Source organism: Dipteris shenzhenensis, chromosome 28 (assembly GCF_047967505.1).
Source record: "Dipteris shenzhenensis isolate YYH24624 ecotype China chromosome 28, Dip_SZ_1.0, whole genome shotgun sequence".
Classification (NCBI taxonomy): Eukaryota; Viridiplantae; Streptophyta; class Polypodiopsida; order Gleicheniales; family Dipteridaceae; genus Dipteris; species Dipteris shenzhenensis.
This window is the reverse complement of record NC_141623.1, coordinates 26038540-26064044: the sequence shown is the minus strand read 5'-3', so window position 1 is coordinate 26064044 and position 25505 is coordinate 26038540. Positions and strand designations below refer to the sequence as shown.

The 25505-nt window shown below is 45.4% G+C and overlaps 1 protein-coding gene across 1 annotated transcript in view; it reads left to right on the top strand.

Moving 5' to 3' along the window:
- LOC147883381 (protein PSK SIMULATOR 1-like) overlaps positions 1-25505 on the top strand; it is a 132110-nt gene that overhangs the window by 11374 nt on the left and 95231 nt on the right. Inside the window, exon 2 of the mRNA XM_087399613.1 lies at positions 19232-19557. Coding sequence (XP_087255739.1) covers positions 19232-19557 — 326 coding nt within the window. The remainder of the gene's footprint in view (positions 1-19231; positions 19558-25505) is intronic.

Sequence of the window (25505 nt, the reverse complement as noted above, 5' to 3'; positions counted from 1 at the left end):
GCAGGTGTACGGCGCCACACGTGCTGTACGGAAGATCTGTACGTAGATGTACGGAAATGTACGGATAACTTGTACGCAGGAGCTGTACGTAAGCAAGTACGAATGACTTGTACGGAGGAGCTGTACGGAAGCAGGTACAGACGACTTGTACGCGGGAGCTGTACGAAAGCAGGTACGGACGACTTGCTGTACGGCGTTGCAGTTGTACGGAACAGGCGCTACAGCTGTACGGCGTTGCAAATGTACGGTCGTGCGAAGTAGCTTAGACTGGCTGTACGGAACTGACGCAAGATGGTATGGATACTGCGCAGATGTACGGGGATAGTACGGCTGATGCAGGCTGATAGTACAAATTTGTACGGGGCTGTTCGTACGGAATTCATACACATGTACGGATGACGAGCATAGGAGCTCGAAGCTTGAGCTGGAGCTGCGTGACGTCGAGAGCTTGGGAGCTGAAGATGGGAGCTAGTCCGGGGGCAGGAGGAGCTGGTCCAAGAGCTTAGTCTGCTCTGATACCAAATGTGAGAAAGTGAGAGAGCAACAGTGAGAGCAAGAAACGGGAGAGAGAGAGAGCTGAAAGCTTAGTTGCAAATAGATGAGTGTGAGAGTGATACTGTTGGGGTAAAGGCACTGGCCACCCTTGTAACAGTTTTATTCTAGTACTACTAAGTACACTAAGTACACATTGTACTTAGGTACTTAGTGGCCCTAGTCTTATCCACAGATATATATACTAGTGTGTGTACTTGGGGAGGTACCACTTATTGTTTCATCCCCACCCACTGGTGTGTGACTACGGTGAGTGTGTCTCCTTCACTCCCTACTCCAAATCTCTCTCCCTCTCAATCTCTCAACTGGTATCAGAGCCAACGGGCTCTCTCTCCCTCCTCTTCCACTCCCTCCTCTCCCTAGCCTACCCCTTCCGTACGGACCGATCCGTACGGCCGTACGTCGTCCGTACAACCGTACGGACGGATCGTGAAGGCGCGGCTGCAACGGCGCAGGCCAGGGCTGCAAGGCGCGAGGCAAGGGCTGCAAAGGTGTGGCTGCAAGGGCGCAGGCAAGGCGCGAAGGCGCGGCTGCAACGGCGCAGGCCAGGGCTGCAAGGCGCGAGGCAAGGGCTGCAAAGGCGTGGCTGCAAGGCGCGGGCGCAGGCGAGCTAAGCTGCAGAAGTAGCAAGAGGCGAAGGCGAAGGCACCGTCGAGCTCCAGCTGGGCGCGGTCGAGCTCCAGTTCCCCCCCCTTCTCTCTCGAAATCTGGTACAGCACTGCTGTACTTGACTTTCAAGTACAGCCAACAGTCAGGGTACCACAGATCGAGGAACATTTCTTTTCTGTTTATCTGTTTTCCACGGGAAAACATTGTCTTTCGCCACTGGCATTTGAGCCAGGTGTTCTACTTGGGGCAGGGCTTTCACTCGCACTGAGGCTTATCAAATGCCGTAAACAGTGTCGAGACAGGTCTTATCACTTGGCCAGTGATTGTACACAGTGGTGGCACTGAGAGTATGCATTGGACAGATCTGTACTTGATACTTGCAGTGTATGCTTTGTTGGATGCAACTCAATGGATTTGCAGTCAAACGCCTTGTGTGAGCAGTAGCAGTTGATGCCATTTACTGTGTCAATGCACGGAATGTGCTGCCAATTCAAGGGGCTTTTGATGCTATTATGCTTGTGACAAATGCTTTAGCTTGTTGCTGAAAGTACAATCACATTTGGTACAGATTTGGTCGATTTTGACCAAGTTTGACTTTAGTCAAATTTGGGGCTTTTGTAGCCTGACCGGCAATTTGTCAAGTGGGAGCACTCTACTTACAGTGTTTGGTCAGAGGTCAATCTTTTCAAATTGGAGGTCACATCCCTGATTTTCTTCATGCATTCAAAAGGCTTTTGAGCCACCTTACTTCCAAACTGTAAATTCAGTTGGGGGGGAAGTTTCTGGAGCATATGGAGGTCTAAAATCAGAGATTTTCATCCAAAATCAGAGATTCACTGTTTCTTGACAGTCCTGGACTGTCAAACAGCAAGTTTGACCAAATTTGACTGTCAAAAAGTCACTGTTTCTGCAGCAAGTGGGAGAAAGACTTTCAGTTGGTTTTATGCCACTGAAACAGTACCAAGTTCACTTTTGATCGTACTTCCGCTGCGGGAGAATTTTTTCTTGGAGTGACTAGTGCTTAATTGCACACCTACAGGGAGTCTACTTTCTTTACTATGAGTTCCGGTAGCGACGTGTCGTCCTTGTTTCAGATAAAGAAGCTCGAAGGAGCTAAAAATTACGACATATGGAGGACACAATGCTACAATGTGCTGATGCAGAAGGACCAGTACAAGCCTATAAAGGAGAAGGGTGTTAAGCCCCCCAACGTTACTGATGAGCAGTGGGAGAAGATGGACGGATTGGCCAGGTCGACCATTATGCTTACAGTTGTTGATTCACTGGTTGTAGGCATTAGGGATGAACCTACTGCGTGGAAGATGTGGCAACGTCTTGAGGATACTTATGCCAAGAAAAGTGCCACGGGAAAAGCTTACTGGCTAAAAAAGCTTGTTGGTCTTCAAATGAAGGAGGGGACAGCTATGTCCACTCATATTATTGAGTTTAACAGCATATTCAGCAAGGTGATCAACCAGGGGTTGAAGCTCGATGATGAGCTGAAAGCTACACTCATCCTATGTTCTCTACCTGAGTCATGGGACACATTCAGGACTTCTACCAGCAACTCAAAAGCCATTCTGTTATTTGCAGATGTGGAGAGTGCTCTTCTACAGGAAGAGATGAACAGAAAGAACAATGCTATTGGGAAGTCAAATGCTTTGAATGCACGCAGCAGGTCCAAAACACGTGGAAAAGACAAAGAAAGAGAGAGGAGCAAGTCCCGCTCTAAGAGTGATCTTGTATGCAACTATTGCGGCAAGAAGGGACATATTGAGAAAAAGTGTTTTCAAAAGAAGAATGACCAGAGAGCCAAAGAAGGCAAGGCTCAAGGCAAGTCTAAGGGCAAAGAAAAAGAGGAGCTGAATGTTACTTATGTTAGTGACAGTGACAGTGGACGTGAGATATGTTTCACCTCTTCACTGGAGGCTCATACACTTCATGCTGGTGATGGATCAGATATGTTTTCCTGGATTATAGATTCAGGTGCTTCCTTTCATGTGACATCCTACAGAAATCTGTTTGTCAGATATGCAGGAGGGCAAAAGGGAGTTGTCTTTCTTGGTGATAACCATGCATGTTCTATCATTGGCATAGGTGATGTCAGGCTTGTTCTTGAAAATGGCCAGCAGTTAATGCTCAAAGGGGTCAGGCATGTTCCTGAGGTGAAGAAAAACTTGATTTCCACAGGGTTGTTGGATGACGATGGTTATCGTACCACCTTTGGTAATCAGAAATGGAAAATCAGCAAAGGGGCAATGGCTATTGCCAAAGGTCCTAAGGTTGATACTTTGTATTCACTTCATGGTGGACATTGTCCACATTCTGATGTAAATGCCACCGAGCTGCCAAAGATTTCATTGTGGCATAGCCGGCTTGGCCATATGAGTATTAAGGGAATGGAGCAATTGGCTCATTTTGGTTACTTGCCGAGTCTAAAATTTTCAGATTTAAAGAAATGTGAATTTTGTCTCTACGGTCGTCAAGTACAAATACCTCATAAGAGAAGGTCAGATCAGAAATTACAGCTCTTGGAGCTAGTACATACAGATGTGTGTGAGATGCCTACACTCTCTTTAGGAGGTTCAAAGTACATACTGTCATTCATAGATGACGCCACCCGCAAAGTGTGGGTTTACACTCTCAGAAAGAAGAGTGATACTTTCAAGGCTTTCACTAAGTTTGTTGCACTGGTCGAAAATGAGACAGGCAAAAAACTGAAAGCCTTACGATCTGACAATGGTGGAGAGTATTTGTCCAAAGAATTTCAAGAATTCTGTGAGGCAAAGGGTATTCAAAGGGTGTTGTCTGCACCATATGATCCTCCACAGAATGGTACAGCTGAAAAAATGTTCAGGACCATTCAAGAGAAAGTCAGATCCATGTTGTCACATGCTGCACTGCCCCACACATTTTGGGCTGAAGCTGTAAAGACAGCTGTGCACCTTATTAATAGGTCACCAAACAAGAGACTATGTGGTGGTGTGCCTGAACAGGCATGGACGGGTAAGCCTCCGTCTTACAAACACCTACGGGTCTTTGGTTGTGTCGCGTATGTGCATGTACACAGGGAGGACAGAACTAAACTGGATCCAAAGTCTCTTAAATGCATATTCCTAGGTTACGGTGACAAAGGTGAGATGGGCTACAGGATTTGGGATCCCAAGAACAGAAAGCTTATACGCAGCAATGATGTCGTGTTTGATGAAACCATCATGTTCAAAGAACCTGTTGTATAGCAGGGACCTTTAAAAGTAACTATTGATGATGACAGGCATCATGGGCAACACAGACAGGCTGTAAATCAGCCACAACAGCAGCATAATCAGCCATTAAATGATGCTGCAGCAGATCCTAATGGACAGCCAGTTATGGCAGAAGACATCCCAATGGATGAGGCACAGTTAGGTGATCTTCCTGACATGCAAATGCAGCCAAGAGACATGGAACAGCCACCTTATCTGGGTGATGAACAGGCTGGACAGCCAGCTCAAGACGGTGGTCTTTGGGTTAGAAGGTCAACCAGATCGACGCGGCAGCCAGAAAGATTTGTTCCAGGCATTGATTATTTAATGCTCACTGATTGTGGAGAGCCTTCATGCTACAGAGAGGCTAGGCAGAGGGCAGACAAGATTCAATGGGATCTTGCTATGAAGTCTGAAATGGACAGTCTTCACAAGAATGGCACTTGGGAATTGGTATCCTTGCCTACTGGTAAGAAAGTACTGCCATGCAAATGGGTTTATCGACTTAAGGTCACACCTGGTGAAAAGCCAAAGCATAAAGCCAGACTGGTTGCCAAGGGGTTCAAGCAGGAATATGGTGTTGACTTTGACGAGATATTCTCTCCTGTTGTTAAGATGACAACACTCAGAACTGTATTAGCATTGGTTGCACATGCAGATATGGACTTGGTCCAAATGGATGTCAAGACAGCATTTCTTCATGGTGATTTACATGAGGAAATTTTTATGCAGCAGCTAGAGGGTTTTACAGTGAAGGGCAAAGAGAAGCTTGTATGCAAACTAAAGAAAAGTCTTTATGGTCTAAAGCAGGCACCCAGGGAATGGTATCATAAGTTTGATACATTCATGCGAACCCAGGGTTACAGGAGAAGTGACATTGATCACTGCTTGTATACCAAGAAAGCTTCAGATGGCAGTTTACTTATCCTCATTTTGTATGTGGATGACATGTTAATTGCTGGAAAATCTCATAATGAGATGAATGCCTTGAAAAAGAGATTGCACCAGACCTTTGATATGAAAGATCTTGGTGATGCCAACCATATATTGGGTATGCGGATACTTCGGGATAGGGAAAAGCGGTTGCTATACTTGTCTCAGAAGGAATATATTGGCAAGGTCTTGCAGAGATTTCACATGGAGGGGGGGAAGAGTATTGGTACTCCATTGCCTCCTTATGTGAAAATCAGTGCTTTGGACAGCCCTCAGACAGATGCTGAAAAAGCTGAGATGTCAAAGATTCCGTATGCATCAGCATGTGGCAGTCTCATGTATGCTATGGTTGCAACCAGGCCCGATATTGCGTTTGCAGTGGGAGTGGTTAGCAGATACATGGCTAAACCTGGCAAAAAGCATTGGAATGCAGTAAAAGGTGTCATGAGATACCTGAAGGGTACACAGGACTTGTGTATATGTTTCGGCAGTCAAGATGCAAAAGTGCAGGGTTATACAGACTCTGATTATGCCGGTCACCCTGATACCCGGAAGTCTACTACCGGATATGTTTTCACTTTCACTGGAGGTGCAGTGTCATGGGTATCTAGAATGCAGCAATGCATTGCTTTGTCTACTACAGAAGCTGAATATATTGCAGCCACTGAGGCGTGCAAGGAAGCTATATGGCTATCTCGGCTAGTGGCAGATTTGGGCTACTCTAGTGATACTCCATTGTTGCATTGTGACAGTCAGAGTGCCATACAGTTGGCACGAAATCCTGTTTTTCATGCAAAGACGAAGCACATCGACGTGAAGTATCATTTTATCAGGGAGGTGCTTGAGAACAAGCAACTTCAGCTTGTGAAAGTTCACACTGATGACAATCCAGCAGATCTGTTGACCAAAGGATTGGCTGCTGAGCGGTTTGCACACTGCAGACGGCTTATGGGTATAGGATAAGCAGACCAATTGGTCTTGTACATGATGATGTATATTGCTGTTTTTTCTTTACTCTCTCTTATGGGCACACTGCCTTTAAGTGGGAGGTTGTTGGGGTAAAGGCACTGGCCACCCTTGTAACAGTTTTATTCTAGTACTACTAAGTACACTAAGTACACATTGTACTTAGGTACTTAGTGGCCCTAGTCTTATCCACAGATATATATACTAGTGTGTGTACTTGGGGAGGTACCACTTATTGTTTCATCCCCACCCACTGGTGTGTGACTACGGTGAGTGTGTCTCCTTCACTCCCTACTCCAAATCTCTCTCCCTCTCAATCTCTCAGATACAACTGAAGGAGTGAGATAAGGTTTTGTCCTAGTGACAAAACCTTAGTAGTCACTAACCATAGTTAGTGGACTAATTGCGGTTAGGGGGAAAAACCTCTTAAAGAGGGAAAAGTGCCCCTAACTAGCTTATTAAATTACATTGGTCACTGCTGAATTATATCTATAATTCTAACAGTACGGGCTGTTTTTCCTGCTGTACGGACAACTCTACACAGATTTCAAGGTCCTTAGGCTGTTGTATGGACTGGTTGGCACCTTTTTTGAGGTTTGCAGGTGGACCCTGCCATGGCAAACTAGCCCCTTCTCTCCTGCCCTGCCTCCTCACCAGTGAGCCTTGCTGTTTTCACATTTCTCAGCTCCCAGTTGTCCTTACTCTCTTCCTTCCTCTCTCCTAGCTGCCAGTTCCTCCTGCTAGTCTCCACACTGTTGGATCTGTTGCTTTTGGAGGTGTTTCGGAGCTGGATTGAAGTGAGTTGAAGCTGGTTTGAGTTCTCTTGTTGCTATCCCTTTCATGTGACTGCATTTGGTGATTTTGGAAGCTTGTTGCTCCATTTGTTGTATGGAGCTTCCTCTGGACCTTACAAGCTTAAGCAAACACTCAGTTACAGAGGGTGTGCCTGGGAGAGTGCCAGAGGGGCAGTGTATTGCATTTGGGTGCCTGGGGATGCTTGAGCATTTTGGGAAGTGTATGGATGCCTTGTCATTAACAGTTGGTTACAGTCTTTGTGGAATGCTTGGACACTTTTACAGTTGGTCATGGACGGGAACAATTATGGCGTGTAGCGTGTTATGATGGAGTCAGTATTGCAATCTTACGACTTGGCGGAATTCATCCTGGAGATGTCACAAGGCCATATACCCTTGATGAAAGTTTGGGCATTCTTTGCTCCACGCTCCCTCCTCCAACTCTCGTCACTTATTTGCTCCCCTACTCATCTGCTACTCACCCACTCATCTTCAGCATGCCTACTACCCCCCCCCACCTGATGCTTTGTGATCCCAATGTTATTTGCCTTCTCATATAAGGTGATTGTGTTGCACTCACCTGGAGTAGAAATGCTAGCACTAGTGGAGACCCTTTGTTCCCACAGTCGATTTCCCACACATCTGCATGTCACCACCTTAGATGACATGCTCACAGAGGGCCTCTTTATGGGTGTGTTGTATGGGTTCCCCCTAGATGTCGATTAAGGCCTCAGTATTTTCAGAGCAGAGTACTCTCGACTTGTTGGGGGGGCCGTAATCTAAGTCTTAGCAATATGTATGGTCTTAGGCCTCTCCATCGTATCCTCCTTAGCTCCCTAAAAATTTTTAATGCAACAAGCTAGACTGGCGGAAAACTGAGTTGTACAAATTCCCTCTTGCATAGACGAGGTTCTCAGCAATGACTGGATGTAATCTTTTGGCCTCTAAGTCTCTCAACGATCTTTTGGCTCACTGGATGTAATGTTTTGGTCTCTAAGGCTCTCAGCAATTGCTGAGTTTTTCTTACATTTATGTAATCTCTTTTTGTTCAATTTGAGACTCTCAGTATGCACTGTTGTTAACTTTTATATTTTGAATGGTTATGCCGCTAGCTGTAATCTTATGTCCCAACTTCTCAAGATTTCAATTCAACTAATCTGGTCTAATTTAAGGTTATCAAACCTATGGCCATGTATAGCACCCTCTTGCTTGGGAAGAGCCTAAGTACTACCTGGGCTCATCAACCCAACCTAAGAGAATGGTACTCCATTTTCAAGACTTCTTGGCACCATGGATGCCTTCCAAAGCCCAGCTTCAAGACTCTGGCTCATCATTAACCATCTCTAGAATGATACCATTGTGTACATTTCCAAGATAATAATTGTGCACGTGCTCAATTCTGGAGTTTTTCCTATTGTATAAATACATGCAAATGCATCTACTACTTCATTATCCTGCATGCAAATGCATTATTAATTCATTCTCTGTCCTAAATGCTCATCTTGAGTTTAAGTAGGTCAATCATTTGACCCTTGTCACCATGCAATTGTGTATTCCTAATTCTAGTGACATTCCTTTCTAGATGACGAGTCACCTTTGTAGCCTTCATTCGAGTTTCCTCCAGCTACTCCAAGTTCATTCACCATCTAACCTTTTCATGGTTACTCCTCCAAGTTGATGCATCACTTGTTATGTCTCCTTCTAGGATTCACGATCTTTTTCCTACCCCCACAACTAATCTAGTTCCATCCTCTAAATGTTACTACTCTATGCCTCCATCATGGTGTCAAGGTCTACCCCCATTGAATGTCTCATCTCTCTTTGTGACTTTAATCCTACCTCACTTTGTGGCCATTCTTACGATAATATAACTCATCCTTGTAGTGTTTTTTGATAGTAGTGTTTTGTAGCAGTCCCCTCCTTGCTAATTGTGAAGCAACCACGCTTCATCTATGGTACTCCTTGATTTTATTTTCTCATAATCTTTCCTAAGTTCTATATCCTACAAATTACTTCTTTGCCCTTCCTATAACGTCACCACTACCTCATTGTCCAATGTTGCCTCCTCCTTTATCACCACTTCATTTCCCTTTTTAAATGATCTTTTTCTTTCTGTTTCTCTTATTATTATTATTTTTTTAAATCCCAATTCTTTTTATTTTCTTTGATATTTTCTCTAACCCTTTTTTTTGAAACCCCCTAACCTTTTCTTATTTTTCTTTCCTTTTTTTTATAAAAAGACTAATTCGAAAAGGAGGGAACAAAAAGGGTACTTAGAGGAGGGAACTAAGGAGAGGCGACTAAGGAGAGGGGACTAAGGAGAGGGGATACGTAGAGCCTTAGAGGAGGGAGGGATCTTTTTTTTTTTTTGAAATGCAAGAGAAGGGGGAAAAATAAAAGAAAACTAAGAGGGATCTAAGGAGGAGGGGGGGGGAGTTTGAAATTCCGATAAAGGTGAGGGGGGGATTTGAATAGTAATAATGAAGGAGGGGAGGGAGGTTATTACTGGCTGCGGCGGCTAGCAGGGCAGAGGCTGCAGAGGGGGACAGAGGCAGCGGGTAGAGGTGGTAGTTGGCGGCGGATGGGAGGCTAAAGTGGCAGAGGCGGCTGGCGGCGTCGACACATGGCGAGGCTTCAAGAGAGAGGCAGGCTGGCGGGTCACGTGGGCGTGGATCGCGGTGCGCCACGTTGTACCGTGCGCAGCACTGCAAAGAGCCAACAGGCATGGTGAGAGACGGCGAAAGAGCATAAAATTGCTCGATTGGGGGGAGTATCTAATAGCAGGGGGTCGGGTTTGGGGGCTATTTGTTGCGCTGCTACGGCGGCTGCTGCAGCCTTAATTAAAGGCCCAGAAGGCCTGCTACCTACAAGGCACAAGCTTTAGAAAGCAAGCCCCACATGGGCGTTTGGCGGCGACAACTCCTTTAATGGAAGGGGGAAGGACAGCGTGCTGACGCCACCCTGAGGAACTCGCAGACTGTGCAACATACAGCAGAAGAGAAACAATATTGTAACAGTTAACGAGGAAAATGGAAGGAGGGACCCCTTGGTTCTCCTCTTGATGGTCATGCTGATATCGACTCGTGCAATAGCTTCCACATGGCAGTTCACACAGGCAGAGGATCAAGCTCTGATACCACTTGTCACGAACCGGTTGGAGGATGCACATGTGTGAAAGAATGATGCAGAATTTTAGAAGTATTGGCCCTCCAAATGAGGTGGAAGGAGTGCCCATGTGAGTGTACTTTTGCTATTGACAACTGCTAGATGCTCATGCAAATAGGACCTACATGTGTGAGTGCTCCATATATATTAATAAATTAACATATTCAATACATTATCCATATGGCCTTAGCCATTTAAGCCTACCTAGCCCACCTTCTAATTTATACATTTCAACATAACTTGATATACACACATAACAAACATGAATTCGGTGTTTGATGAGAAACAAACCCTATACTCTTCTAGTTCCTTAGCACATGTTTCCTTTTCCTTCCTCAATCAAACTTTTTATCACGATGTTTATTCATTGCCTAAACAATTGTTTGCCTTAACCTTAGGTTGTGATTGGCTTTAGAAAAATAACGTTGTCCTAGATTTTCGAAATCATACTATAGTGGTAAGTCCTTATTGTGAGAGTTTTATTCATTGAGTATTCATTCTTAGAGAGAGTGCTATTGAGAGAGGACTAGTATTCTATAGCCTACTCTGCAAGAGATTATCTAGTTCCTTTTTGGTCTCATATTTTCTTCTTTTGCAAAACTAGTCTCGACTTCTAATGAGGACCAAAAACAGCACACCTTGCTGCCACAGGCTATGTACAGTAGACAAACTACAACAGAGTTAACCTCAACTTCTACATCAGGCAAACGAGCACCTGTGACTACCCACACAAGCTGCCCGCCTAATACATTCTAGGCTATAAAATCGAGTCGTGACACGCACATAACCACAATCGCATCTTCTTGGGCAACATTCATGTCCTCCAAGATCCACCTGAGCCACAATGCTCCACATGCCGCTGTACAAGTAGCCTTGTACTCCGTCTCTGTAGATAAAAGGGAGACAGTAGGTTGTTTGAATGACACAGTTCGTGATGAGAGTAAGAAACAATATCCAGAGGTCAAGCTCTGGGTATTAATGTCACCTGCCCAATCACTATCACAGAAACCTCCCGACTCAATGCCTCTCATATAAGTGATGCCGTAGGTGCAAGTACCACACAAATAGAACACCTTGTGAGATTTCGGTAAAGCTCATCTTCTTCAAAGACCAAGACCAACAGATCTCACAAAAGGGTTTTATTGATTTGCCCAATTACCCTTCAAGTACCTTAGCACCCTCATACCTATGTCCCAATGAGCCTTCTTGGGTGTGGCGGAGAACTGACAGAGCAATCCAATTGCGTAGGAAAAATCTGGTTTGGTATTGGTGAGGTATAGCAAACTCCCCACCAAGCGTCGATATAGTGATGAATCGACTGGTTGAGATGGATCACGCACACTTAGCTTTAGACCTGTTTCCATGGGAGTCACTACTACTTTGCAATTTTCCATCTCAAAGCGTTTGAGCAGTTCCTTGCAATATTTCTCCTGTGAAATAAAGATACTGCTCTTTCCCTGCTCCACCTCAATCCCAAGAAAGCAGTGAAGTATGCCTAAGTCAGTCATCTTGAACTCCTCCATGAGAAGTCTATTGGCACTGCAAGGGGGTGTTAGAATCATTATCATATTCTAGGCAGTGGACAATGTACTGTAATAAGTAGGTTAGGGGCACTTTTCCCTCTTTGAGGTTTTTCCCCCTCACCACATTCTAATCCCTAACTACAGTTAGTGGAGAAGATAGGGTTTTGTCACTTAGACAAAACCCCTCACTTCTATTTTGTACTCACTTCATTTCAGTCCACTATTCAGTACACTTACGTTCAGCTCACTCTCTCTCTCTCTCTCACTCTTGCTCTGCTTTTGTTCATAGGCGTGAACCAACTTGAGCGGCTTCTTGGCCCGTGATAAGGCCTCTTGTGGGAACTTGTCCCTGTGTTGCTTGCCTTCCACGCAAGCCCTGCAAACACGATCATTGCATGCAATCAATGGAAGTCCATCCACCATCTTTGTCTTTTGCATCTCGGCGAGAGTGCCATAGTTGACGTGACCAAACTGCTCATGCCATAGTTTGGATCTGCCATGGTCCCTGTGCACCAACAGAGCGTTGAGCTGATATAGCCCATGCTCCTTGACACCTTGAGCCACCACCCGTCCGTTTGTCTTTGGATGTGACAGTAACTTTGCCGTTGTCGAATAAGGCCGACATATTGTGCTTGTCCATTTAACTGACAGACAAAAGGTTTTTGCACAAATTCGGTACATATAGTACATCGTAAATCAACTCCTCGTTTCCTACAATCGTGATGAATGGAGTACTACCAACACCCTTCAGTGGACATGACCGGTTATCCCCCACAGTGACCTTGGAATCGGGATGCGCACCTTCCATGGTTTTGAACCACTCCTTGTTGGACATGTGCTTTGAAGCTCCACTGTCCACTTACCAACCTTCCTCTCCTTCACTGACTGCAGAAGCAGAGCAATACTTAGTGATGATGAAGAGAGCACCGGTCGTGATGTTTGCCGATTCAGTATTTGGCTCCTCCTTGGACTTGGACTACTCCTCCTTGAGATCCGCCTTCTTCTTGCGGCACTCTTTAGCAGAATGACCAAGCTTCTCAGAGTAGAAGCACTTCATCTGCCTCTTTTTCTCTGCATCCTCGGTCTTGCTTTTGTTCTTGGAGTCTTTGAACTTACACTTGTCAAGCTTGTCCCTTGCCACGAGAGCCTTCTCGTCCGATTGAGTAAATAGTTTTTCCCGAGCCTCTTCCTGTAATAGTAAAGGCCCAAGCTCCTCGAAGGTGAGAGGCTTGGTCCTCTGTCCTGCAGTGACCGTAGTCACGAAACTCTTAAAACTTCGAGGTAGCTTGTGTAAAAGTCAACAATGCCAGATGACTTGAGTCTACCTTCTGACCAACTGTCGCGAGCTGGTCCCTTACGACCTTGACTTTTGTCAGATGGTCATGAACATTGTCTGCCTCATTCATGTCCAGATTGTACAGTTGATGTTGGAGCATCAGAATTCGAGATGTGTTGTTTGTTTCATACAAATCCTTCAGGATAGCCCACGCTTCTACGACGTCTCGACCATCTGGATGTGCGGAACAATAGAGTCTGCCGTGGTTCCAATGATTAATGCTAGGGAGTGGGCATCTCTCTCTTCCCAATTCTCAAGCTCTTCAGCATCTACTGGAATTACCATCTTCCCCTTGCTGTCCAACAAATCTTCCGGTTTTGCCTCCACCCCTGTTGTTAGCTTCCACAACTTCCGGGCCACTAGATGGCTCCGGATTTTCATTTTCCAGATTGGGTAGTTCGACCTGTCTATCTTCCCTGACTCTCCGAAGTGAGGAATCTGGAGGAGGAGGAAGGAAGAGAAGGGGCTGAAGAGGCAACCGTAGAATCTTTGTCCTCCATCCTTGCTGTAATAAAGAACAATAAACTGTAAACTGAATTTGCAGTAGAGAACTTGACCACGCAGCAAACCTGAGTGTCAATTGGAGTTGCCTACATGCTGAGTAACCCCGATCTAGAGCTGTAAACCTTGCTTTGATACCATGTTGGACACACCTCACTCCTGATCTAGCTCATACAACACTCAGAGAGACGGAGAGAGAGAGAGAGCCAAAAAACTTAGATATTCCACAGTCATGGGCAGACAAAAGCTCAAAGGATGAGCATGTACAAACAGCCAAGTGAAGCTGTCAACTGGTGAGCCTACTCCTCTCCCTCTGCATGCTTGCCTGTGCAAGGCTTTCTGTGCAGGTCAGCTGTGTAGGGGGTGCCATCAGGCCACCTAGGGGCTGCCACCAGACTGCACGTGTGCGCCTTGTTTGGCAGGCCTTTAGGCCTCACATCAGCCCACAACAGCCGACCCTACTGGTTGGTCTGTTGCAGACCAGGTCAGCCCTGGTAGTCGGCCACCTACCCCCCTTAGTCGGTCCATTGGTGACCAGCAGTAGAGGAGGTTTTCCCTGAGATCCTGTGCAAGTCTCTCTTGTTTTGTTGTTTTCCTTGTGAGTGTTTGCTGTTTTCTCTCCGTTGTTGCTCCGTACCGCTGCACTTCTCACATCTACAACCCCTGACAAAGAAGATAATGACCAAGTGAGACATCATGTTCCAAGAATAGCACAAGCAAGAAAGATTGAAGGCTAGCCCCCCAGCCTCAAGAGCAAGCACCACAAGCCCCCTCAGTCTCAAGAGAAACCACTATAAGCACCTCAGGCCTCAAGGGCAACCACCACAAGCCCCATTAGCTTCAAGGGCAACTACCTTAAGCACTTTTAACGAGGAGCGGCCACCACGTGTGCCTCCAACAAAGAAGGATCGACTTCCCATTGGTACATGAGGACCTTGGAGGAGTCTAGTACTTCATTTTGATGACTTTGAGCGAAGCAACAAGTTCTCGGAGGTTGCTTAGGCTTCTCACTTGGAGATCTCACAATGGTAGTTGGCCATGAGAATTGAGATCGAATCCCTACTCAACATAACTTGGGACTTAGTCTCTAGGCCAAACATCATGCAAAGTCATTGGAAGCAAGTAGGTCTTGAAAATCTGATGGCTCTTTCAGCTAAACAAAGCTAGTATAATGGCTAAATGCTGCACAAGCAGAGGGATCTGACTAATAGAAAATAGTTGATCCAATAGCAAAGATGACAACATTTAGGATAGTTACCAACGATTTTTGAGGAGACGTTGATAGGCCCAGGAACAGAGCACCAGATACATCTTTATAGCCAGTCCAAACAACCCTATCCTATTTAAAGAAGCACAAACTCCCGGCACTTGGTCATTGGCAAACACAACGCACAAACCTTGCAACCCTTCTCTTCACCCAACCAAATCCGACCGGCTTAGGAGGCACCACCACATGATTGATTATATCATCATCAATGTGTTTATGAGGCACAAGCCTGTCATATGAAAAGGGAAGAGATGCAAAGAACATGCTTATGCTATAGCATGCTTCCTGCGAGATTATGCAATGGGATCAAACAATGTAGCTTTTCTTATCATGCTAGCATGTCCAACTCTTCATATGAACTAGGTTTGCTGACATGGCAAACATCCAGCAATGTTTTTCACTGCATCTCTCCACAGACCTTCCCAAAAGAAACTCTACCTTATCCGCTCATTTGTCTTGGTGATACCTATATGGTCTTGTATCTCATTGTAATAAAGAGGCTGGATAAGGGGGGGGGGCGCCTTTGCCCTTTAAACATGTGTTTATTTTTGTACATTTCAATGTCTGTCTTGCAAATCTATGAAGTAAAGCAATATTCCGCAATCTTATATAAATCAATCTTTCCCTTCCCCTTTAGAGAGCACTGAGAGGTTCTAAACCTCTACGTGTCGATAAGAGACAAGCACAAATTCTGGAATAATAGACAACAATAGAATGCCTCTCACCGATCCAGCTAGAACTTTGGCTAAGGCCATGCACTCCAAGCTCGCCGGGAGCCTTAAAAGGCTCGGCAAGGGTGCCAAACTTGAGCTTTGCGAATGGCCAAGCACAAAGGCCAAGACACTTCGATTTCTAGTTCCCCCACTAAAAGTAAGGGAGGCATATAGCCTTTGGATTGTCGTCCATAGGAGTGCATACAATTGCTTCACTCCTCGCTGCCACTACTCATTGAGATGCTTTTCACCGTTCCTCTTTGCCACCGCCACTGATACGTAACTACAATGTAGATAAAGTTGTCTAATTAGGTTAGTTTTACCATAGTAAAGGTGCTCAAGTTATATTAGCTTGGGTTAGGTTAGGTTGGGTAAACCTAGCTTGGATTAGGTACAGTGGGCCTAGGTTTGATTAGGTTTGACTAACTAAGGTTGATCCATGTTGGGCTGGAAAGTCTTAAATGTCCTAACTTTCATAGTGGACATAGGCCAGGTGTCCTTCCAGTTTTTAGCTATCTTAGGTGACTCAGGGTCTCAAAAAACCAAAGCTCAAAAAACAAAACAGATTTTTTTTATAAAAAGATCTTTCACAACTCCTCAGCAATCACCTCATAGTACAGTCTTAGCCATGCCTCGGCCATGGATAGCTTCACAACTTCAGTATAGCCCTTCAGTAGGACTCAAACAACCCTCTTCAATGAGAAAGTTGCAGATATGTAAGGGGGGTATTCTATTGATTGCCAGGCTTCAACAGAAGGAATGAAGAAAGAAAGAAAGAAAGAAAGAAAGTTTATTAAAGTCTTCGGAAGACTGATGGGTCTATGAGACTGTGAAAAACCTAGTACAAACGATCTGTGGTGGTGGAGCTACTAAACGAGCATCCACACCAATGCAAATGCAAAATATGCAGAATGTCAGTACTAAATCCTAAATACAATATAGTCATGTCATGTCGGTAGTCGACTATCTCATCATCATCATCATCATCATCATCATCATCATCACCATCACCATCAAGACATCGGGGTGGATGTGGCAATGGGGGCATGAAATCGGCGATAGAGTGCTGTCGGCCACTCAAAAGTGCAGCCCTAGCATGTCTCCTAGTCATAGCTCTGCGTCTAACCAGGGCTACTGTGACCCCCATTGGGCGAGACCCGACTCTAAACATGGAGGGGATGTCCCTAAGTGTGATATGTGTGTCAACCTCTGTCTGAGTTGTCGGGTCACAGGCTCCGGGTCACGGTCATGTCGAGGCATCGTCCCGTGGGTGTCCATGTGATCTGGCTGGAAAAACTCTGTGATAGGACTCTGAGAGGAATCAGCCAAGGAAGAAGTCTGCTCCTGTCTCTGTGCTTGAAGTATCCTCTTGCGGAGTCTGAGTGCCTCATGACCGAAATCTGCCAAACATCGTTGCTCTGGGTAGGAGTTGAATCGAGCCAAAGCCCAAAGCCCCATAGCTGTCTCTGAAGAGGCAGTAGAAATGCCCGCGGAATTCATAGTAAACAGGACACTTGAAGATGAAGTGCTCCTTTGTCTCAACCTCTTGCATGTCACACAAAGTGCATATGCACCTCTCCCTGGGTAGTCGCTGTGCTCGATACACAGTCTATGTGAAGAGACCCAGAACTGGCCAAGAGAGATCCTCAATGAGTTGGGTAAATAAATCTGAGTGTACCCTGGTGGGTCAATGAAACCCTCTGCTGTGATATGTAATAAGTGATCTCTGTAGAAGCCCAGCTTCACTGGAAGATCACTCGGGCCGCCCAGCCAGGTCCGGAATGTGTGTAGGTAACATAAATCATGATGCCCACAATCTTCTTTCTAGACCCCCTGCCCATTACACCCTCTAGCTGTTCCCCTCATCCATCTTGAAGGATTATGAAGGCTGTTGAAGTGTAGAGAGCAAGGCTTGGGAGAGCATCAACATTGGTACACTCTTTGCTTCATCCTGATTTGGCAGCATCTTTTAAAGGAAGAGACCTACTCTTTTTCCTTCTAGACCAACCCAAGGCTTACTTGAGCTGACTAGTTGGTTGCCTAGACATGAAGTCACGTGGATGGCCCATTAGAGTGAGGTGCCAGCCCCTACTCCGGATATAAATATGGTGCTTAGCCCCACGTTCCATAGCAAATATTAAAACCATAAGAATGATTTGTGCTGCCCTTTGGAGTGCATCATTTGTTCTTTGGACTTAACTTTTTTGTCTTTCGACCCATGCAAATTGGTGGGCTGCCTGCATGGAGTCTATTTGAGAGTTTACTTCTTATGCTTGTGAATCGTCTTCTTGCTGACTCACTTCTTGCGGCATCTTGTATGTAGTATATGGCTTCTGTGGAGTCTATTTGAGAGTTGATATAAGAATATTCCTTATGCTTTTGGATTGTCTTCTTGTTGACTCATTCTTGTGGCATCTTGTATATAGCATATGGCTTCTTCTTGGGCATTCATGACAGCCTTCTCAAGTGTTGTGTTCTAAGCGAGGGTCTCATGTATTTTTTTTGAGTACATGATTAAAAACTTTTTCCAGCAAGTGAAATGTAGTGATTGTCCCTTGCAATTTCTGTTTGAGCAATTGTAGCCATTTTTCCTTGTTGAAAAAAGTTTTCTTTTCTTCGACTCATTTTCCCACTTTGCCCTTGAGCCATTCATTTGTCTTGGCATGCTTATTTTACCAAATGTAGGACCGCATAGAAATCACAGAAAGTAGCCTGCATAACACAAGAATTGATGTGCTGCAGCAGGTCAACTTGTTGCATTTTGCTGAGCTGGTAATTGAGAAACTCTGCAGACAAAGCTTGTGGAGAAGTTTTTGCATTCTAAGATTTCTGCATGCAGATGCATAACGAATCTGTGTGCTCAGTACCATGCATGCCTACACAAGCTGCATACTCAGATTTGAAGTGCACTGGTTTTCCTTCTCCTGAGGAGAATGCAGCCTGGCCGTAGGCATTTGATTTTGAAATTCAAATAAGGCATAGCAACAGGCACATAAACCTTAACATTTGACCAAGAAATCACTTGCATACAATCAGCAACATTGATAAGAAAATGCATGAAGCAACTTGCATCCAGTCATTAATGCGTTTTCTGTTCTCTATGTGAGGTGCATTGTTACCTCAGAAAAGGAAACGACATTTGATTTACAAAAAAAGAACGAAATTGGTTTGAAAGGGAGGTCTCACCGCACCTCTGTACAAGTGTGTACAAGCTCAAGCCTGACATCCCCATCACAGTTGCTGTTGCAGATACACTGGGAGAAGGAAGGACAGGTTGTGGACATTCAAATGTTAAGACTAGTATCTTCAATGATGTCTGGTTGTCATTTCTTCTTTCCATGTTTTCAAAACAAAGAATGGCGTGCAAGGACGGGAGGATTTTAAGATTCTCTAATTGTCTCTAGAGCATTTAATGGAAGACTTCACATTTAATGAAAGATGAAGTCTTCTTCACAGTATGGCATCTCATGCAAATGATTGATCATAGCTCCGTTTTTAAAAGGTTGCAAGAACATAACATGTCAAGTAGTTTCCATTGTTTAGAGTGTGTAGTCCTCGTATTCCCAGTATTTAGTTTCCTGCAGTACCGATGTGCAATCTTTGATCCTATACTCAATTTGTTGGCAGGTGTATGAAGTAGGCTTCCTTTTTGGAAAGGCTGGAACTGCTGGCCTTGGGAAAGCAGTTGAAGCGCTGGATACACTGGGAAGCAGTATGATAAATTTGAATCTTGGCAGTGGATTTTCTTCTGGAGCTGTATCAAAAGGGAGCAGAATTGAAATACTAGCATTTGAAGTAGCCAACACCATCATAAAGGGTTACAATTTGAAGCAGTCATTGTCAGAGGAGAGTATTAAGGTATTGAGAGAAGATGTTTTGTGTTTGGAAGGTGTTCAGCGCTTGGTATCCACAAATATGGCAGAACTTCTCAGTATTGCTGCTGCAGACAAAAGGTTTGTGCTTCCATGTACGTGCTTGTTTTGGAAAATTAAGTCAAAGAGATAGATCCAGAGTCCCACCAATGGTGTGGTCCTCTGATCTTACAACAAGATCCTACTCCTACTTGCGAGCTATCTCTAGACTTGAGCTTGCGTGCTCCACCTCGAGCGTCTGTAGACTTTCTGTCCAAATCCAAACACCTTGCTGCCCTAGAAGACAGCCAAGGTCCGGCCCTATATGAACTCTGTCTGCAGCAGCAACTCCTAGTCTCCTCTGCCTCCTGGATGTAGGCCTGAGGGTGTGAGTATAGCTGCTTCTGCTGCTCCTCTGATGGCTGAGCTGTTGAATATGAAGAATGAGGCTGGATGCCTCCTTTTATAGGCCCAAAGGGCCCCTTGAAGTGACCGACTGGCCTGCCCTAATATGGCCGACCAGTCTGCCATAAAACTGACTCCACAGGCCCATATTTATTGGGCTGTGGGAACATCTCTAGGGCTGTGTGCTCCTTGCCTTGAAGTGGGGGCCCAGCCCCCTTGCTTTGTGTGCCAGCCCCCTCCCAGTCCCCTCTATGCATGGGGCTGTGGGCTGGCCTATGTGGCCCACCAGTTTCCTGGCCCTATATAAGCGCAGGGTGCTGCTCATTGCAGCCCCTCCCTTCCCTGCAACACTTGTGCTGCTGCCGGGCCCTCTTGCAGGCCCTTTAACCTGCTCATAGCCCTTCTCATCCCAGGCACTTTTGGCCCGGGATTCTCTTTGTACCTGCTGCTCCAGATCTGCCCTCTTGCAGGCTCGCTCCATCCCTTGGATGCCCTGCCAATTGGCGCCATCTGTTGCAGCCTTCTTCTCTTGTGAGCTGCTGCCCATGTGGCAGCCCCCCCTCTCTCTCTTCTCTGGGCATCTCTTTTCCACCCCCTCAGGAGTAATAATGAATCCTAAATATTTAAGTCTTGCCATGCACAACACAATTTGCTTTCTATTTACATACAAACTGGCTTTTCTTGAAATACTGAACACTATTCTTAAGGTGTTGACGATGCTCAGCAATACTTTTGCTGAAAACAAGGATATCATCAATAAAATGTACTACAAACTTCCCGATATACAGGCATAGTAAATCATTCATAAGCATGACGAATGTAGCTGGAGCTTTGGTAAGTCCAAAGGACATTACCAAAAACTCATAATGTCCAAACCTACTTCTAAAAGCTCTTTTATGCACATCCCCGGCTCTAATGGATCTGATGGTAGAGCTGTTCGTAGTGAATTAAAGATAGGGAGGAATTTCAGGCTGCATCAGAAGGTGGAGTTATAGCACTACGATAGATGGCAGTATCCCTGTCAAGTATTTTGGAGCAGACCTGGTCTGTGTTTGCATACACCAGTTGGGTGGTTTTGCAGACTGGGTCGGCTATTCTAGTGCATGGTTCAGCCCTCCACATTGCCTATAAATAGGTGCCTATCTTAGCATACTTTTCCTAGCAGCCACAGAAGCCTCTAAAGGCCCCACAGGTTGAAGGAGTGTGATACAGCTTTCTGCTTTGTAGTCCTTAATAGGAGGCAATCATCCTTGGTTGCTATTTTATGCAGCTCTCTGGCTGGATGTGTTCAGCTCATCCTCGAGCGATTTTTGCACAAGTGCATATGAATATATTCTGAGTTCTACTTCCCCTTTCTATTTTGTACTTTCAGTGTGGAATTTCTGTGAGTGCATCTATCTTGAGAGAGATCAGTGAGGATTTGAGTTTATTCCGCTTCATTAGGGTTTCTGTTGAAACAGCCCCATCATTCTAACATGGTATCAGGACCAAAGGTGGCATCCTCGTGATTTGTTCGAACGCACCGAAGGAAGGCGCCCCTTCAAAAAGGAGACACCACTTCAGTAAGGTGCTGAAAAATCCGTTTTTTGCTTTAGGCTACTTTAGAGATTGTCAAGTCTTCTTTCAAGCGCTTGCAAATGGCTTCACACATGCCTATTCCTAACTTCGGAGAGAGTGGGAAATTGGAGGGGAGCAACTTTCCATCTGGAAGGTAAAGCTCAAAAGTCACTTGGTTGTGAGGCTGATCTGGGAGATCACCCAAGGATTGGAGGTGAAGCCCAAGGACTCAACGGATCGAGTAATCAATGTCATCACACCAGCAAATCTAGTAGCAGTGCAAAATTGGACACAGAGATGTGGAGGCACTCTCCATGATAAGATTGAACTTCTCTAAAGGGTAGAACCTACAAATAGGCCTCCCTATAGGTTAAGTTTTACTGAGGAAGCAGAGGTGCGAAGGCAACTGAAAGAATACCTCAAGCTGGGGTAGATTTAGCCCAGTTTCTCACCTTTTGCTTCGCCAGTGATATTGAAGAAAAAGAAAGACGATACTTTTGGTCTCTGTATAGATTACAGTCACTGAACAATATCGCTGTTGAGAAGAGGTATCCGATGGCTCGGATTGATGACTTGCTAGATGCATTACATGGAGCCATAATTTTCAGCAACTCTATGCAGGCACGCTTGAGCAGAGGATATGCTTCATTGGCTAGACTAGAGAGGCAGTGCTTCCGCTCGCACTTTCAGGATCCACGCACCAAGGGGTTGCTCTTTGACTCCTTGGTTCGCCCAGCGGGGATGTACGGCAGCTCATGTTGGGGGCCAGACTTGTCAAACACAGAGTGGGCCCGTGTGGAGTGGCTACAAGTTCTCATGTATCACGGACGATTCGTGGTGGTAAGCCATCTGTTCCTCACCAGGTCATTCAAGCTGAGTTTGGGTCACCCCCTTTACAGCTAGATGCTGCATTTTAGGTCATCACGTATCAGAGAATATCACCTCTGGGCGTAGCAGGCTACCATGGATAGTTCTATTCTCTTCTATGGCACTTGCAGCAGGGGGGGGACCAGAGGTGCTCGTATGCACGAATAGAGAGATGGTTTGAGCGACTGGGGCTCCTCATGGATAGACTACCTCCCTTCTAGTACAGCATGGATGCTCCGTTTTCTCCCCTCCTATCACACGAGGTCAACCAGGTCATTTGTGAGGATCTACTACGGCTACACATATTTCGGACCTGGTTGGGACCGAGTAAACTCCCAGTGAAGCTTAGCTTCTACAGAGATCACCTCTTATATATCACAGCAAAGGGTTTCATTGACCCACCAAGATACACGAAGATTCACCTACCCCACTCGCTGAGGATCTCTCTTGGGCAGTTCCGGGTCTCTTGACACAGGCTTCGCATCGAGAGCGGCAAAGCAGAGCGACTACCCAGGGAGAGGCGCATGTGCACACTGTGTGATTTGTAGGAGGTTGAGATAGAGGAGCATTTCATCTTTAGGTGTCCTGTTTACTATGAGATCCGAGGGCGTTTCTACTGCCTCTTCAGAGATAGTGGGATTTTGCCCCGTTTCCTCTCCTACCCAGACCAGTGGTGTTTGACAGGTTTCATTCATGAGGTACTTAGACACTGCGAGAGGATACTCCGAGCACGGGGACGAGAGCATACTTCTTTCTCGGCTGATCCATCTCAGAGCTCTATCACTTAGTTCTTTCAGCTTGATCACATGGACCCCCGCGAGACGAGGCCTCGACATAATCGTGACCTGGAGCTTGTGACCCGACAGCTCAGACAGAGGGTTGACACATAGATCACACTCGGAGACATCCCCTCCTTGATCTATGCCCTTTTTCTGAGCATAGCCTTTGGCAACCAGCCTTGCCTTGTATCTGTCAATGGAGCCATCTGGCTTCCGTTTTACCTTGAAAACCCATCGTGTGCCAATGGCATGTTTACCTGGTGGCAAGTCTACAACATCCCAAGTCTGATTTTTCTTAATGGACTGCAACTCATCGTGCATGGCATTCATCCAATGCACATTGTCCTTTGCTTCTTCGAATGTTGCAGGCTCCTCCTCATCGAGAAGAGTACCTGCATATGCTGATTCCACTGAATTAGCACCTTCCATGTGCCTTGCTGCACTGCGAGTCTTGCCAGGTAATGGAGCATCAATCTTACTCTCCTTGAGAGTCTGTAACAGCAAGTTTGGGACTGTTTTTGCTGCACGTATGTCTGCAATTTCTTGCTGAACCACGTGTTCCACTGCCTGTGGAGGTGGCAAGACGTCTTGTGGCTGAACTGGAGCATCGGGAGGTGGCTGTAAATTCTGATTTGCATCCGAAATATCAGGAGGGGAACCCAAGGCAATGGGTAGCAACCCCTCAAAAACATCCTCTTAAGAAGAAGGCAAATGAAATTCAGCCTGAGTGTGAGCTGAATTTTCTGCAAATATCACATCTCTACTGACAATGATCTTGCATGTAGCAAGATTGTCGAGACGGTACCCCTTGCTTTTAGCACTGTACCCAACAAATATGCACTTAATTGCCTTATCTGACAACTTATGCCGAAATTCAACTGGCACATGAGCATATGCAAGGGATCCAAAGACTCGGAAATGATCCAAGTATGGGCTTTCTCCCATTCCAGACCTCATAGGGAGTTTTTGTTTTCAAAGCCTTAGTGGGAGCCTGATTTAAGATGTAGTTGGCACACATCAGACCTTCAAGCCAGAATTTGTGAGGCATGTGTTTGCTTTTCAGCATACATCTGTCCATCTCCATAAGAGTTCTATTTTTCCTCTCAGCTTTGCCATTTTGCTGAGGGGTCAGCCTCACTGTGAGCTGATGCACAATACCCTTGCCTTTCAGAAAAGCATCAAAATCTGCAGACAAGTATTCCCCACCTCTATCTGTGCGCAATGTCTGTATCTTGAGTTTAGTTTCATTTTCAACCATGGCTGAAAAGTGATTAAACACCATGAACACTTTGGATTTGTGCTTCAGCCGAAAGACCCAAGTGAAATTGGAGTAATCATCAATAAAAGTAACAAAGTAGAGATGACCACCCAATGATGGAGTCCTCATGGGACCACAGACATCACTGTGTATAAGCTGTAATTTGCGGATAGCTTTAACTGAACCATCCTTTTTGAAAGGGAATCTATGCATCTTGCCTAAAATGCACCCTTCATAGGCATGTGGAGGAGGTATCTCAAGAGGTGGCAATGCATCAACCATAGAGTGCTTATCAAGCTGTTGTAATGCATGTGGGCATATCGGGCATGCCATAATTCTGCATTCTGCATGGCAGCAGTAGGAGTAGAAACTGCAAGAGCATGGGCTGCTCTTTTCTCAAAAAGATCAAGCTGAAAAAGCCCACGCAGCAGAGTACCAGATAATCTCAAGGCATAATCATTTTCCTTGTCTCGAACAACACATTTGTCATCCTCAAAGATGACCTGAAATCCAGCCCTGTTAAGAGTGGACACTGAAAGGAGATTTTTGGTGATACCAGGCACATACAAGACATCTGAAAGTCTGAAAACTGAGCCATCAATGGCGGTAAGCTCAACTTCTCCTGTGCCACGTACTGAATATGACGAGTTGTTGGCACAAGTGACTTTCTTACCAACGGGAGGTGGATGCAAGGAAGTAAAGAGACACTTCCTAGAAGTGATATGTTTGGAGGCACCGCTGTCAAAATACCAAGTATTCAGTGTTTCATTGACACTGAAAGCTGATGCATCCGTAGAGGGGTCATAACTGCAAGTCAAAAAGGCATATGTATCATCATTACAAGTGGCTGTACTATCTCGAGCATCTGGAGCAGTCAGCCTAGAATCTGAAATGCAAGATAAAAAGGCATAATCCTGTCCAACAAAGTTGGCTGCAGCATCCCCACTGTCAGATGCATGAGGAGCTGAATCTGAGACAGCCATACCGGAGGTGTTTTTCTTCTCTTTTGCAAGCCTTTTCGTGCATTCTGCAATGTGATGACCTGGCTTTTTGCAGTTATGACAAAAACCCTTCTTCTTGGGCTTACTTGCATCATTTTTAGCCCTTTGTGAAGGCTGTCCTGACCGACTGGAAGGCTGATTTACTGATGCCTTTGCCTGTCCCTTTGTTTTTGACTTGAACTT